Source organism: Myodes glareolus, chromosome 11 (assembly GCF_982192425.1).
Source record: "Myodes glareolus chromosome 11, mMyoGla1.1, whole genome shotgun sequence".
NCBI classification, from domain to species: Eukaryota; Metazoa; Chordata; class Mammalia; order Rodentia; family Cricetidae; genus Myodes; species Myodes glareolus.
The window spans coordinates 37,352,373-37,369,406 of NC_142036.1; the positions used below are offsets into that span (position 1 = coordinate 37,352,373).

General features: G+C 40.6%; 1 protein-coding gene across 25 annotated transcripts in view; it reads right to left on the minus strand.

Moving 5' to 3' along the window:
- The window catches only part of Nrxn3 (neurexin 3), a 1,575,536-nt gene that overhangs the window by 808,240 nt on the left and 750,262 nt on the right, over positions 1-17,034 (minus strand). For all 25 annotated transcript variants that reach the window (XR_015004497.2, XR_015004496.2, XM_048449344.3 and 22 more), the window contains 4 exons: positions 14,516-14,635; positions 7,151-7,532; positions 5,614-5,804; positions 4,667-4,840 (listed from right to left, as the gene is read on the minus strand). Coding sequence is in view for 23 of the 25 variants with exons in the window: in XM_048449344.3 (XP_048305301.1) it covers positions 4,667-4,840; positions 5,614-5,804; positions 7,151-7,532; positions 14,516-14,635 (867 nt within the window). In the remaining 2 variants the exon portion in view is untranslated. The remainder of the gene's footprint in view (positions 1-4,666; positions 4,841-5,613; positions 5,805-7,150; positions 7,533-14,515; positions 14,636-17,034) is intronic.

Genomic DNA, 17,034 nt, shown 5'->3' on the forward strand with positions numbered 1-17,034 from the left:
ACATTCAAAGCCCACAAAAATACGTTGGAACGTTTAGGAGTCGAGCACAGGTGACTCTTGATTACCCCAAGCCCTTACTCCCTTGAAAATGCCACCAAAGAATATGGCACCCGAGTTACGCATTTCTATCCAGGTGCCCCACTAGGGACACCAGAGTGCTTACGTTGTTAGATTTATAGGAATATAACCAAATGTTTGTGGGCAAAAAAGGCACCAAATGCATGTCCTTTTTATTGATTCATGCTAGTTCCAGAAGGAAGCACGTGGTGTTTTCTCCCAGATGTTTGCCTTCTACAGCTGTGGAAGAGCACATCTACTCAGCATACCGCAGCCTCTACAGCTAAGCTGATCTCAACATGGGAAGAGGTATTTGCAAACCAAGTGTTAATTTAGACATTACCGGGGGAAGAAAATCCTCGACCCCAATGAGAGGTCAAAAGTCAGTTAGAATTTGGCTAGAAATCAGACTTGATTTCTAAATCAGAATATTAGAGTTTTTTTAAAATATCAAATAAAATCAAAGCCTACTTCAAGATCATTTTTAAAAATAAAGCCCCCAAATACCCAAAAACAAAAATAAAAAACTACCAAATTCCTAAATTTTAAAATAATATCTAACTCTTTCAATTTCTTATATAAATCCTTTGTAGAAAATAATGCATTTATTCCTTAGGGTGATGGAGGAAGGTCATCTGTCTACGTGTTACTTTCATTAGTTAATAAAGAGACTGCCTTGGCCCTTGATAGGACAACAGCTTAGATAGGCAGAGTAGACAGAACAGAATGCTGGGAAGAAGGAAAATGAGGCAGATGCCATGATTCCCCTTCCCAAGATGGACGCTGGCTAGAATCCTCCTGGTAAGCCACCACCTCGTGGTGCTATACAGATTATTAGAAATGGGTTAGATCAATATGTAAGAGTTAGCCAATAAGAGGCTACAGATAATGGGCCAGGCAGTTTTTAAAAGAATACAGTTTCCATGTAATGATTTAGGGTAAAGCTAGCTGGACTGGCGGCGGGAAGCAGCCCGCCACTCCTTTTACATTAGGGATCTTAAAAAATTTTAAAATATCAATGCCCCTGACTTTGGCAAGAACATATGTTATACTTTAGTCTGCTTTAACCTACATATATAAAAACACAACATTTTCACCATCTTAAGTAGATCCAGGTCAAGGCTTTAGGTAATGACATCCCGTCCTTAAATAATTCCCTATTCTCTATGAAAAAAATGACACCAAACTACAAGCTCTCTTTTCCATGTCCCCTGTACCTTATCCCCTAAGATAGTCTCGGGAGTCACTTGCTGTGTGCAAGAGTCATAACAATGGAATCTTTTGTAGTCTTTCCAAGGTTCCAGGCCCTTCATTTTTCTTTGCTGCTATCTTTCACAGCGTCATTTTCAAAAAAAAAAAAAAAAAAAAACCCTAAAAAGGCTCCCAGGATCTTCTCTGAGGCCTTATTCACAATGCTACAAACTAGCAATGATAGTAATTTATGCCTTAACCTACTTTTTGACCATTTTTCCTGGCCACTTAAGCTAATTATCTAAGTCATTTGTGTACAATAAACAAGGACCTTCCTCCCTCCCTTGGTACTCATCCTCCACTTCATCCCACCAAGTAGGGAAGTCTTAATGCTTGGTGGGCAACCATCATAATTATCTCCATGGCAATAGAGTGCATGTGATTAGGCCCACGGGCTTTACCATCGATGGATGGGAGAGCCATCAAGTCTCAGCATCTGGCTTTGAACAATCATGGTACTTAGAGCAAGGCTGGAGGCCACCCTAATGCGTGCGGTGAAACACGGAAGCTGGTACTGGGCTGCAGGGCAGCCTGGGGACATTTCTCCCAAAGGGATGGGTAATTTCCTCCTGCTTCCGCTCTCACCCTTTCCCCTATAGTTCTCCAGAGGAGGGCTCAAGCCTCCCTTCTCTCTTTACATTTTGTAATCGCTAATTTCAACCTCTTTTTATTCCAGTCCCACAGCTTCCTTTCCTCATCACTCCAAGTTTCATGTTCTATAGAGCTGTGCTTCCGATACAGCAACCAGAAGCACACGGAGCAAGAGAGCTTCCAAAGTGCTTTTTGTGAACTTAGGTGCTGCTACAAATATAAAGTACACAAGCTTCTGCAGATTTAATGTAATCAAAAGGATATAAAATATCCATTAGCCACTTTACTACACACACTGAATTGCTAATACGTGGGCTAGACTGGGTTAACTAAGATAAAATATAAAGGGTAAACTAATTTCCTGTTACTTTACACATTTTACAATATAACCATTGGAAAATTTCAATTGCATGTATGACTTACGCTACATTTCTCTCTTTTTACTTTTCTTGCATGTGTGTGGTATGAGTCCGTGTACACGTGCTGCGTGTGTGCAAACACATGCACCCAAGTGAGAAGGTAATGTCAGTAATCTCTTCCAACGACTGCGTGCCTTGTCTATTGAAGCAGTCTCTCCCCTGGACCCAGAGCTTGCTGACCCAGCTAATGGACCTAGTCAGATTGCTCCCAGGATCCCATCTCTGTCCTTTGTGCTCTGAGATTGTGGATGAGCTGCCCTGGGTACCCAGCATTTATGTGGGTGCCAGGGACCTGAGCGTTGTTCCTCATGCTTGCACACCGTGTCCTTTACCTGCTGACACAGCTCCCCTGCCCCTTATATTACCTTTCTATTGGGTCATACAACCAGAGGGTTAAATGAATTCTTCTTAACTTTTCAACCTGAATAGCATAAGACATGATTTTAAAAATGCTATTTAAGTAGCGCCTTGTGTTATTCTAAGAAGTGATTATATTTCCAAGTGTGTGTGTGTGTGTGTGTGTGTGTGTGTTTGTGTGCGTGTTTGTGTGTATACATGTGTGTGCATGCCAGTGCAGTGCCTGTGATACAAGAAAAACATTTTGGATCCTTGGATCAAGGATAACAGGTGGTGGTGAGTCCCCTCACCTGGGTGCTAGTAATGGGATCTGCATCCTGTGGAAGAACAGGATAGCTTTTAACTCCTTAGCCATCTCTCTAGCCCTGTCCTGTGCTTTTTAGTATGTAATTTCAGACTTTAATTTAACTTGTACCTTCTAGAACTTCTAGAAGGTTCAGCTACTGTCATCCCGAACCTTCGAAAGTAAGATTCTTAATGTAATATCAAATACTTCATTTATCCTTGCATTGCCCTGAGCATCTGAAGAACTCTGAATAGACCAGTTAAGTCCAAAAAAATTTGAGTTGAGTGAAATTGGGCAGCATTTTCAGGAAAACACAAAATGGCTACTTCAAGTGCCTTTGATTCCTAACCTCTTGCCCATCACACACACATACACACACACACACGGAAACACACACACACACACACACACACACACACACCATATTTATGGCCATCAGAATTATAAATATATTCTTGAATAAAGGAAAAATGAAAGCAGATCATAGGGGTCACCCTTATGATACTCGCCCAACACAGACCACCGACTCAGGCAAAGGGAAACATCTTTTTTAAAAGCACACGTTAGCCCAAGAAGCACTTGCAAAATTCTGCTTTAAGGGAATGAGTTTACTCAAATGGAAGCTGCTTTAAAAGTAGTGTTCGTGAATTGAACACAGAAAATAAATGAACGGTTTTGATATGGGAAATGAAAAATGAATGCAAGAAAACACAACACATTGCACAAAGGACCATAAGGCTCAGCCAGAGGAAAGAATGCAAAGACTCCTTTGCCTGTGGATGACTTGCATGCAGTCTCTGGCCAACCAAAGGCAGGAGTAAACCCAGAATGTGTTCACTGCTGCCCTCTACTGGCTGGAGATAAGTTGTTCTTACAGTCATCGACAGCTCTGGAAAGACTGGTTCTTTTCAGTGTCTACAGAAACAAGGCCACGCATGGTTTTGTTGTGCAGTATGGGGAGACATGCAGTGCTATTAAGTGTCTCGCATGAGATAATATTCAGGAATAATAATCCCACGTTTATCCAGTAGCCACTAGGTATCAGGCATTTTGTTTATTTCTGATTTTGCCAATTACTTTTGAATGTGCCTACTTTCGTCCCATTTCACAAAGAAAGAAAATATAGATCTAGATGTTTAAGTTAATTGCCAAATGTCAGCTGGACCTTAATCCAAGTCTTCCTACCATGGGAGGTGAGGCTGTAGAGCCTGAGCCAGTAAGTACTTAATAAATGTTTCCTTCCATCATCATGATGTTCTGACATCATTTCTCTGTCTCCCAATGGATTTTCATGAAGACTCCAGCTACTATTGGCCAAAACAGGAAGCAGTTTTGTAAGTGATGACACCAATCTGGACTCTTTACTTTGTCCTTTGCTGTTATTAAAATAAATCCCCAGTATCCTTTCATCCACTCTGAAAACAGAGGCACAAATTGGGAGAAGCCTGATGCCCATGACCGGGAAGGGACTTCACTGCCGAGTATATAAATCTGGAAGGACATTTGCCATCAAACCTTCTTAGAACTCATGGCACATGTCTGGCATACTCAACCAGTGACAAGAGGACACCGACTAGGATGCACTGTTGGGTGGTGACTGAGAATGACAAAGCATGAGTAAACTGAGGAAAGAGGCACTGGCAGAGCAGCGAGGAGGCTTGATGCTTGCGACAAGACGGTGCATTCGGAAGAAGAGAGGGTCTACCTTCACAGCCTCGCTCGATCTGTCCGCTCTTGTGGAGAGCATCATTGATAAGATCAGGCAGGCGTCCATTCAAGTCCACAGAGGCCAGACAGCCCTGAAATCCATCCCGGGAGGCCACAAGCTTTGGAAGGTTGCTGTACATGCCCTGAGCTAAGCCAGCCATGTAGAGATCACCTAGAAAAAAAAAATGCACAAAGTAAAAGAGACGGAGTAGAAAAAGGATGTGGCAGCCATGTCCCCTAACGGGCAACACCTTAGACTATTCCTTCGATGATGATGACACAACAGTGGGGTGGAGGGGTCATCTAAAATAGGAATAACTGCAAGACTTTCTAAACCCAATTATTTTTAGAGGTCACTCATTTTGTGTTCAACATCTCAAAGTATGAATCACCATATCCACTGGATGAAGATTTCTAATCACAAGAAGTAAAGATTAACCACATTTTCAACTGAACAACCATATATTGAGCAGTTTTTATGTGTTTGTTAGAAATAATATGTTGAAAGATTTACAGACATCCCATCAAGGGTCTAACAACCCATAATGAGAGTAATGACTGCTAGTCTCCTGTGGTATATATACATCAATCTACAGTACTGAGTATGGCTGAGACATTGGTACCAATGTCATTCAGGAAGGAATGACTTAACTGCATCTAAATCTTTGCCTCCTCTATTAAGGATCCTCTTACATTTTGACATAGCCTTGACTTATCACCTCTTCTTTTAGACCCCCCCCAAACACATTCCTAAAACTATCAGAGAGCATGAAACATTTTGAGGCATGAATAAGTAGCTTTATGGTATAAATCAATGCTTTCCCTATGCAAAATGTGTGGTACAAAAATGTATGTTAGGGACCCCTAAACTGGAGCTTCCCCCACGGAAGCAACTTTTCTGTTGAGAGATGAGATACAAAATAAAAACTTCCGCCTGAGAATTACCTTTCAAATCCAGATTTTTGGCACCGTTGATGACCTGAGTGACTACCTTGGTGTCGACTTTCAGGCTGTGGGTATTGCTGTTGTCCCGCGTGATGACAACATTGTGCCACTGGTTGTCATTCAGGGGGCGGTCACTGTTGCCTTTGATCACATTGGGACCATTGCCGAGATCAAACACGTAGTGTATGTACCTACGAGAGACAAAAAAAAAAAAAGTGGTTCAGTAGCAAACACATACAAACAAGGGGCTTCAAATCTCCCATGCACACCTGGCCTAACATAGCAGTTAAATACATTGAAAAGAATTGCCAATAATTATTGGATCATACTTCATTTCAATTCCATATTCACAGACTGATAAGAGTCTTCTTTCACTTTTTGGATTTTTTTTTAAGTCAAGACTTCACAATATAGTGTAGGTTAGCCTGAAACTCACAATCTTCCTTTCAAATACTGTGGAATTATGGGTACGTACCCATACCCAGCCCAAAAGTCTACTTCTTTAATCCTTCATAAGAATATCTAGATCTAAGAAGTGGTACAGTTAGAGACCCTACAAAACACAAGACAACAATAATAACAAAAGTCAATCAAGATTGAGCAGCGCATTTGTTTGTTTGTTTATGTGTTTGAAGCAAGATCTATGTAGTCCAGGTTGACCTCAAATTTGCTATCTAGCTGAGACTTGCTAAGACTCACGATAGTTTATAGCACACACCTGTCACACACCTGTTCTGTTCCTGTTCAGTCAGGAAGTGAAGGAGAAACTCAATCCAAGTTATTCACCTGACTTGTGACCTCAGTCAGCTGGTGAGAATGCCATCTCACAGAGACAAGATCGTCTTGTCTCTGTCACACCACAGCTGGATTTACAGGTGTGTGCCATCACACCCACCCAATGTATCCTGCACTGGGATTGAACCCAGGACCTTTTGCGTGGTAGACAAGCACTCAGGCAAGCTACCTCCCCAGTTCTGTCTTCGTTCTTATTTCACTACTTTCCAATATATTAAAGCAGAATACGGGGGGCAAAGAGTGGTTTAAATATTATAATGTTAACCTCTGCAATGCCCCTAAATTCAGGAACCTCAATTTTATGTTTTCGGGTAGTGGGGGATTATATCAATGCTTTCCCCTTAAAATAAAAATTGTAATGCTATTAGTAGGGTTGTAAAATAACTAGGTTTCATTTCTTACTATGATCTGCTGACTACAATTAGCAATACCTCAAAGACCTGTATAATATACACGATAGCCATAAAACTATAGCAAATATGGTAAAACATAAATAAGCTTACCTTACAATAGTATCGAAGGACAGCAATTCATAGTTAAAAGATCTATGACATCAACTTAGTAAATTACATTAAATAATCTTGAGTCCCTGTCCTTTCCAGTCCTTGTCATTGTGTAGATCTTTATTACCAAGGAGGGTACTAGCGAGGGCAGGGGTTAGGGAGTAAAATGGACTGTTTTCTTCACAGCCATAGTTTCAGTAAACATTGCCAGCATCAACTAAGTGATTTCTCCTACTTACCCCTTGACCAGCTCAACTGCAATGAAATCATTGCCATCACCACTATTGAAAAGAATGAAGCCGTCAGCTGAAGTGGTCTTGAACTGGAAAAAGAGGTGCATGGAGGTATAGGCCTGGAGGGTGGCAAGGGTCAAGTAGCTGCTCTTGGTCTTGAAAGTGACAGGATCAGCGATGATGTTCCTCAGTCCAAACCGAGCCTTCAGTTCACAGTAGTCAATGTCCCCATTTTTGCACAAATCAATGTAGAGCAGGCCATTGAACATGAGGCTCTGAAGATGGCCAATGAAACTGGAAGGGACCACAGAGATGTAACGCTTCTCCGTCATGATACCAGTCTCAATGTTGTGGAACTCCAGGCGGGTGTGGTCTCCCACCATCGTACCTGTAGAGTCAGAAATGAGGTCGAAATGGGGAAAATTACTCTGGTTTCTCACAGCCAACTTCCTCTATCTTACAGAAGGAACGAGTTCCCAAGTTTCTGAGTTCTGTCCCAGAAAACACAATACTCATGATAGTTTGTAACACCTGGTCTGAGCTCAGTTAGGAAGTGAAGTAGTAGCTCAACCCAAGTTACTCTCCTGGCGTGTGACTTCAGTCAGCTGCGGAGAATCCTGTCTCAGAGAGAAAACCGCGAGCAAACAGAGAAGCCAAGTGAAAAGGCATCACTATTCATTGTCTTCATTCAAGAATCAACTCAGGAAGCAGAGGCAGGGATCAGGGAGTAAAATGGACAGTTTTCTTCACAGCCATAGTCTACAAGAGTTTGAGGCCAGCCTTGTGAGCAGAGAGAGTTTCCAGAACAGCCAGTACTACACAGAGAAAACCTGTGTCTGAAAAAAAAAGGAAGGAAGGAAGGAAGGAAGGAAGGAAGGAAGGAAGGAAGGAAGGAAGGAAGGAAGGAAGAAAGGAACCTTCAATACAAATCATAAGAAATTATTTTTTCCCTGACCAACAATTTCTTATAGTAAGTCACTACTTGGTACTTATAAAACAACTAATTGAGGTTTCCTAAAACTAATACTTAGTGCTGCCTTCCGAAGCTCCAGCTGGTACTTGAATCCTGTAAATGGGATAAAGTTGATCAGAATCAGGTGGAGCTACAGAATCCATCTCTAGGCACATAACCATGGACTTAGATCTAAAGAGTAAAGCTAGAAAGTTGGAAGGTTTGTCTACATCCAATAATCGGAACAACTGAGACCCAAACTCTCACAGTTGATCACTTCAAGGTGAGACCTGAAAATAGGCCTTTCTAGAAAGTTCCAAAGTTACCAACTGATCGGTCATTTTTAGGGAATATATATAATGAAAAAGAGACCATGAACTAGAAGGAGAACAGGGAAGGTAAATGAGAGAGCTTAGAGAGAGGAAAGGGAAGAGAGAAATGTTATAATTATGTTTTAATTTCAAAACTAAAAACATAAAAGCAAAAACAAAGGTTCAAGAGATAGATGCTGAGACAAACTGCTCTTGGGGGTAAGAGTCTATGAGGAGACTTGCTTCCCCCACAGACAACATGGCAGGGATCCCACGGGAGTTATCAGTTCTATCAGACAAAGTGGCCTTCTCCTTAATTTGGCTCAGTCAAATTAAGCTGTTGTTTTACTATCAGATTTCTCACTGATAAATGACATTTGATGTCTACCTGTCTTACTTTTCTTTCGCTCTCTACTGGTCCAGAATTTGAGTGTAAAAGAGGAAGGGTGGACACTTGTCTTCTTGGATAACTTAGCTGAAATCTAAGAGATCCAACCATGTCTGAAAGATTTATTCATCTCCTAGGATTTTAAATATAGATACTACTTCCTCAGACACAAGCTCAGACGTGATTCAAAGATTTGCAAATGAGCACAGAAATCAGCGCTTACATTTGATGAGCCTCTTCATGGTGTTTTGACAACGAGTGTCAAATTGTTCTTTTAATATAAGCAAAAATAAAATAATGATGTTCGTTAAATACATAAGTTGTAGTTAGAGCAAAAATCAAAATTCGACATAAATTTGTTAACAATTGAATGACTAGGAAAAGGAATTAGGACAGGAAATTGCTTAATACTGACAATTGTACTAGTCATGAAATGAACACAACCTAAAATTCTCACGTTTTTAAACAGTGAAGCGATTGACAAAGCACCCAACTCTACTTGGCCCTCTGTCTTCAGAGCAGGTGTGGTGACCAGTATAGAAAGTGTCTGGAAAGGGACCCCAGCATGGGATCCGAGGAACTGCAGGGCGGTGATGTTACTATTTGAGTCCTCACTCACATCCTTCCTCACAGACACTTCAGAGTGAAGCCCTTAAAAGCAAAGGCAACCCCATGCGATCCAAAGAGTTCCCAAAGGAATCAGAGAGGCAATTTTAAATTCAGCTCAGAGGTGTCTGCAACATTTTATCTTCAGGACTGAGGACTGAGAATATTCTGCCTACCAAGAAAAACCAGGTTTAAAAAGCAGAATAAAAGTACATAGGGTATTGGATGAGATTTAAGAAAAAAAAAAAGAGGCAGAGGAAAAAGATAAGTAGAACAAGAAAAAAGCAAGGGGCTGGATGGTGGTGCGGTACACGCCTCTAATCCCAGAACTTGGGAGGCAGAGACAAGTGGATCTCTGTGAGTTCGAGACCAATCTGGTCAACAGAGCAAGTTCCAGGACAGCCAAGGCTACACAAACAAACCTGTCTCAAAATAAATAAATAAATAAAAATAATAATTAAAAAAAACAAGAAAGAAGAAAGAAACAAAGGAAGGAATGAGGGAGGGAAGGAAGGAGTGAGGAGGGGATGGAGAAAAGAAGGAAGGAAGGAAGTAAAGAAGGAAGAGAAAAAGAAATAAACAAGGAAATTCAAGAGCTTAGCCCAGAGCCACAGATTGGTTGAGGGTCTAGGATGACTCAGGGAAAAGATCCACTTCAAGTCCAGGGCAGTGGGGGAATCTAGCAATGTAGGTCCCCAAATCAGAAAAAAATTGGTTCCGTTATTCACTAAAGAAACTCACCCACTGTTACACAGACTAAAACCAAGCCAACCACACACACCCAAAATACCCTGTTACTGCATCTGACAAATTTTTTTTTAAAAACTCTACTTGATATTTGAAACTTCCACCAAACTAGTCAAATATGACAAAACAAGCCCATGTGTGGTCTAATCCATACAAGTAACTGAGAACTCTGCAGAAGACCACACCTTCTGAATTTTGAGTGTAGACCAAACTTTTTCTCATGTGACGGTAGGTATATGCATACCTCAGAATGGCTGCTCTAGAATTCCAGAGGAAACACAAATAAAAGACTTGAGTGAAAGATAACAAAGAGACGTGAGGACTAACGAACGTTCTTTTCCTTTCTTTGAGTGTTTTAATCATTGTTCATTTACTTTACTAGGAAGTTCATTTTACAAATGGGACACTCTAGTGCCTCTGGGTATCTCATGGCCAACAGGGGAAGTGGAGTTCAGGGAGCTTCAGTGGTATGGTGGGGACACATGCAGCAGGCTCATACTTAAGGCATTAGCTTGAAGGTAAGAATTTGGACGGCCATTTTTCTTTTTATATGATTCTGGCCAACAGTACGAGTTCAAACAAATAATAATGATAATAATGATGGGTTTGATGACATTAATAATAACACTGGGAAATGTTAAGGGAAGGCACTAGGTCCTCTGTGACTTTCAAACATAGAAGAGTAGCTCAGAAAAGGGGGTCTAGAAAGCCTGGGGACTCTATATTTTCGTCACAATTCTCCAGCCCCACTGAATCCTAACACTTTTCTCCATGTTCTCAGTACTTTTGAAAAACGTGTCCCATAAAAAAGGACTTATTCTTAAAAAAAAAATCCGAAGCCAAATATATTAGGCAATTAGTGCACATTCAGTTATTGGTGATTAGCAATGTGCACTAGCTATTCAAAAACTCCCAATGAGCCTTGCAATAAACAACTTCATTTTGTGACCTAACATTTCCTATTCACACCTTATCAACGTTTTAGTAACACGAGTAATAAATTGTTGTTGGGAGATTTTGAGAAAGAATGTTTTTATTCAGACTATAGGTGGGTGAGAGAGGAGTCAATTTGGGCCGGAGCAAGGAGTCCTGGGCCAAGTGTGCCGTCTGAGCACATTAGCTCACTCTGCTGAGGAGCACAAACCAAGTCAAGCGCTCTTTTAATCTGTCCTTAATAATAGAAATCTAGCCCCATCAATCAATCAAGCCTTATTAGCTGTCAACTGAACTTAATGCTTTTCTAAGAATACACTTGTCTGATAAAAAATGGAAAACATTTCTTTCTTGGCCTTTGGTGACAAACCAGCCTGGCCTATCCTATATGTCATTTGTATAGCCTAGTTAGAAATTTGGCACACTGGAGGACTTTAAACAGCATGGGAAGGATTACTGAGTAAGCCAATAAGACACCACTTAGAACCATGTATATTTTAGAGCCACCACCTGATTTTTATGAATCTCTAAATTAAAATTATATCCCCAAACCTCTCTTCACTGTTTTTTTTTAAATGAACAATAAAAACAGCAAACAAACAAACTCTTTTCCACTCCCAAATTTCTTTCTACTTTGCAGCTGCTGTCTTCCAGCAGCACTGAAGTAGTGGGTATGGCTGAAAGTGAAAGAATTCATTAATTTCAAATAAAATCACTGGATGGCTTGGACATGCCAAGGCTTAGCCCCACGCTCTAATTGTTAGCGCTAATAGAAAGCACAGTGCATAATTGCCTTTATTTCAAAGGTTCTATAGAAGAACATGACCAAGGCAAGGGATTACTGTACCCTTAGTTCTGCAACTCTCAGGGCCTATGTTTTGCAGTTTTTAAGGAAAATGAAAGGAACTCACTGCTGAGTGAGATTGGGGCGAGAGTGCCACCTAGTGGCAGCTATTTATAACATGCTGTAAACTGTATCCTGAGATTTAACCACCCAAATCCAGAGGAATTAGTGCTGCCCGCAAGCACAGCATTTGCAGGCTACTGTCTGATCTCACAGTTCATGGGGACAGATTGAATAATTAATGCAAATTGAAAAATGCTTCTAAACAACAAAGTCATTTTTTTCATCTCATTTTCCATATTCATTTCATACCATTAAGGTACCCTGAGGTCCCATAGGTCAGAAAGTCCTTCCAATGATTGAGCTGTGTCTTTGATAATTGGTGTGGCTCTGAGAGGAAAGAGACAGAATGCCGAGGTCGGCAACCTGAGATGTATTCCCCACCTCACCCTATCCATTCATTATGCTTTGCCTGTACTGGAAGAGAAATCATTTTCTTTTGATGGATTGGGAAGTGCAGCGAACTGCTTCCTTCTTTGGGATCACACAGACGTGGATTTGAAGCTTACTTACACAGCTCTAACCTCCCCATTCCTCTTCAGTAAAATGACAATAGGGACATTTATTTTGAAAGAGTATGTTGAATTATTGAAGATTAAAGGAACAGATAATCATTAAACAGCTAGTACCGCATCTAAAGCTGACTGGATATATGCTGTGTGTTTTTCTTCTGTCTAGATTCTCTCTCTCTCTCTCTCTCTCTCTCTCTCTCTCTCTCTCTCTCACACACACACACACACACACACACACACACACACACTACACTACACTACAGTACACTACAATTAAAGATTCTAGAAGTAGTGAAACTTGGGCTCATAAATCAAAATTAAATTTTAGAACCCATTGTCACAGAACATTTATGATGAAAAGGGCCCTAAAAAAATCACAAATGTTCAAGTTTAAAGATGGAGAAATGAAGAAAAGGAGATTCTGTATATTTATCCAAAAATCATAAAGCAGTTTAGTGGCACTGACTGTTTTAAACCCAAGGCTTCTGTCCCGCTCTTCAGAGGAGGCACTGGCGGCCACAGTTGAGGTTGCAGACTGAATTAGACAAGGGTCAGGAATAGTGAGTGGCTTCCCAAATGTCCTGCAGAGAGTTAATGTCCAGGCTAGATCAGAAGACACCAGAGTCCCATGTAACTGCCCAGTGCAGACTCAAGTTTAATTTTCTTCTAGGATGTGAATTCGGCACACTGTGCGCTTGGATACTCGGCTGGCAATGAACTCGGGATCATTGCCTAACTAATTAAAACGATCCATCAAATTCTGAGAGAGTCTACCTTCATTAGCCACTCTTAATTTCCCCACCCCAGTTGGTTGCTTTCTCAACTGATTGACAATTATATTCCTACTCACCTACATGGGAATGTCAAGACATATTCTTAACATTTTCAAATACCAGAGTTCCTTCCAATCTACTCAATGGGTTTAATAATAGGAAATGGGTAATTTTTGTGCACCTTTTATCTTTTAATATTCTAACATATTGCTGATGGATAGCATGCAAGCAGGAAGCACTTCCATATTGTGTGGGACGCTCAGTGTTCCTTTACATACATACATACATACACACACACACACACACACACATTGCCTTCCTAAACACAAAGCTGTTGTACAAAGAATTTGCCTGTTTTAGCATCACTGTATGCCAGTTCCTCTTACAACAATGCTGTGGGACAATGGTCCTGTACCCTGTAAAGATTTGTCAGTTGCTTTTGTTTAATAAAATGCTGATTGGCCAGTAGCCAAGTAGAAAATATAGGCAGGGTGACCAGAATGGGAGAGTTCTGGGAAAAGGAAAGGTTCAGTCTGCAGCTGTCACCCAGATATAGAGGAGGCAAGATGAGAATGCCTCACTGATAAAAGGTACCAACCCATGTGGCTAACACAGACAAGAATTATGGGTTAAGATGCAAGAGTTAATAAGAAGCCTGAGCTAATAGGCCAACCAGTTTATAATTAATGCAGGCCTCTGTGTGTTTCTTTGGGACTAAATGGCTGTGGGATCTGGCAGGACAGGAAATTCTGTCAACAGGTACTTAGCTAATAACAATTAAATAACTGAATAACTAATTAAAACAAACATGTCCAGCACCTCCTACCACATGCTCTTCTAGTATCCTCTGTGACATCCTATATTTTTGGATTCTTCATTTAACCCTATTAAAGAGTGATTTGTTTGCTGGTGCAGCCAGCAGACATGGAGGGTGATTGAGCAGGCATTTTTAGTTATTAGTAGCAGAGGCATCTATATAACTCTACACCTGTTCTCTGGGCACAGACTGCACACCCGAGAGAGAGCCTGACGATCAGGATATTGCAGTAGTGGGCTAGCTGTATACACGCTGAAGAAAAGGATTGTGAAATACAGAGTAAGGGGAAATCCTTAGCCTTGCCTGCGCTTGTCCATAGAGAACACGATGTGTTACGTCCTTTAAAGAGAATAGAAACTTCCAAAAGGGGAACGGCAGACAGACAAGACAGTGAAAGCAGCGACAAAGCCCACCACAGTCACACTTACCCTCGGCCACGTCGTCATCCACTGTTAGCTTAAGGCTTTTTCCTCTGCGCACCACCCGGACGGTGTGCCACTCATTGTCATTGAGCTTCTGACCTGCATACAGGGTCTCAGGTCCTTTGCCTAAGAATGGTGGTAAGTGTCAAAAGTTAGAACCGGGTCTCAGAGGACTGCTCAGGGCATAAAGTTTGTCAAAGCCACACTGGTGCACATGACCCAGGACAGCCACGGATCCTACTGCTGCTGTTCCCATGCAACCCTCTATATTAATCTCCAAAAGCAGACATCTCAATCAAAACATGACATTCATCCATAATGAAGGAAGTAAGTATCCTCCTTCATGCATAGTTATGAGGTCTTAAAATACTAAGAACACTTTAAGATTTACAGTGATCGCCAATCAGCGGGCATTTGTTTTGGTAAGTCTAGGTACCAAAAATTCATCATCATTTAATTTTTATTAGTCACTTGCTTCTTTAAGCTTAGTACAAAAGTGTGGCTTTTACAAAATATTTACCAAATGCGTAAGAAATTACTCTTCGAATTCTATTACCTTAACTTGTCAATTCCACTAACCCACAGTCCTATCAGAATTTAACAACCATAGCAATCAAAAAAGAAAGCAACCCTAGAAATTGTATCTAGGTTTAAACACTGCAATCAATACCCCTGGGGTAACACAAGGGACCCAGGCTTTTCTCATTGTTCATCATCCTCCAAAAACTAAAACAAACCAACCAAACAAAAAACTCAAAAGATCCAAATAAGGAAATATAAATTTCAGTATTGAACATGTAATTTCAAAACAGTGCTTCACATAAAGAACCATTAGGTAAAAAAGTCAACTAAGTAGTCCCAAAAGAACCCATGTTAAGACAGTTAAGATGAAATTCAAGTTGACCCTATGAAGGGCCTAGGAAGCAAAGGATTGTGGTGTTTAACAGCAAAAGACTGCAAGATAGAGAAACACAAGGCATTGAGATGCTGCCATTAGGAAGAGGAAAGGAACTAACTTCAGAATGGGTATTATCATGGACCCAAAATGAAAATCTGAAGACAAAGAACATGTCAGAGAAGCTGTAAACTTGGACCAAGCACAGAGCTCATCCATGCAGAAGCTGATGGCTAAGCAATGCTGAATGAATCAGTCAATATACGCACAGCTTTGTGCTTAAAATAACTTGAAATATGTTAAAATATATAAGAGAAAGCTATGATACTTTATTTTGGAAAGAAAATAAACTCAGGCAGAAATCAGGTAATTGTAAATTGTACTTTTTAAATATTGAGTAATTAATATTCCTAGTTGGGCTGGCTTTAAGAGGTACAGAGGTAAAGTTTGGGAGATCTTCTCCCCTTGAAAAATAAAGACTTTAGAGTGAAGAATTTTATTTTAGTTTCAGCACAAGCATATTTTTCCCCTTTGGAATTTATCCACCATCCAACATGCTACTCAAAGGAGTAAGACTCTTGAACATCCATGATGAAACTTGGGTTGATCCAGTGAGTCTCAAATCTCATACCGATGGAATGCAATAGATTGATGACTCTTCGGAGAAGAATTTGCTAAGAAACAACTGTTACTTAATATCATATTTGCTTCTTAATGCTATCTTGAGTTCACACAGTCAAATGGAATCCTCCTCTACATTTCAAATCACTAAATAGTCCCATTCATTATTTCCTTCAACTAAAGCCTCACATGAGCGCAGTGTCCCCTTTCAGACCCCCCACTAAGAGGGCAGTGGGAGAAAACGGGTGGCATCATGTGGGTGCTTTTTATAGGAAGAGTGGACGTTCTTAGAACAAACAAATCTGCCTTTGTGTTCTATGTTTTTATCCTCTTTATTCTACGTACAAATGCTTTGCTAAGAGAGCACAAAGAGAAGACGGATGTGGAGAAAAGTGGCAATGGAGGCAGAACTGCTACAGACACGGGCTATTTAAAACCTCTCCTCCAAGGGAACATCTGTTCTTTAGGCAAATTTTTTCACATCAGTTAACTTTTAAGATTGGGGACAAGAGAACAGAGAGAATGACAAGCACAAACACTATCAGTCCGGGACGTTGCCACCTAAGCACCATGTTAGCTACGGAAATGGAAAAGAAGCTTTGTTTGGGCCTCGTGTTTTCAGTGAAGCCAGCACTTTACAGGTAGAGCATTTAAAAGTATCTAGCAAATATGCGTGGTGGCCACATTCAAACACAAATATTCAACTGTCCATTCAACTTTGAAGCATTAGAATGTGAGGTCCTCTACTTAAATCTGTGGAAAGATTAGTGAAACTTTTTATGTCCTGCTATTTCTGACATCACTAATTCTCATTATTTTAAGAGTGGGTGAAAAAGATTCATGCCAATTTCATTAAAATGACAGGGAATCTTAGTCAATATTCACTTTCAAGGAGCAAACCGATAAACCTCCGCGAGCCTTTATAAAGCCCATCTTCTGGAAGTGAAGTGCTAATGGCATTTATTCTTAATCAAGCCAAAAGGCCAAGTCACCAGGCTAATGGAAAGTG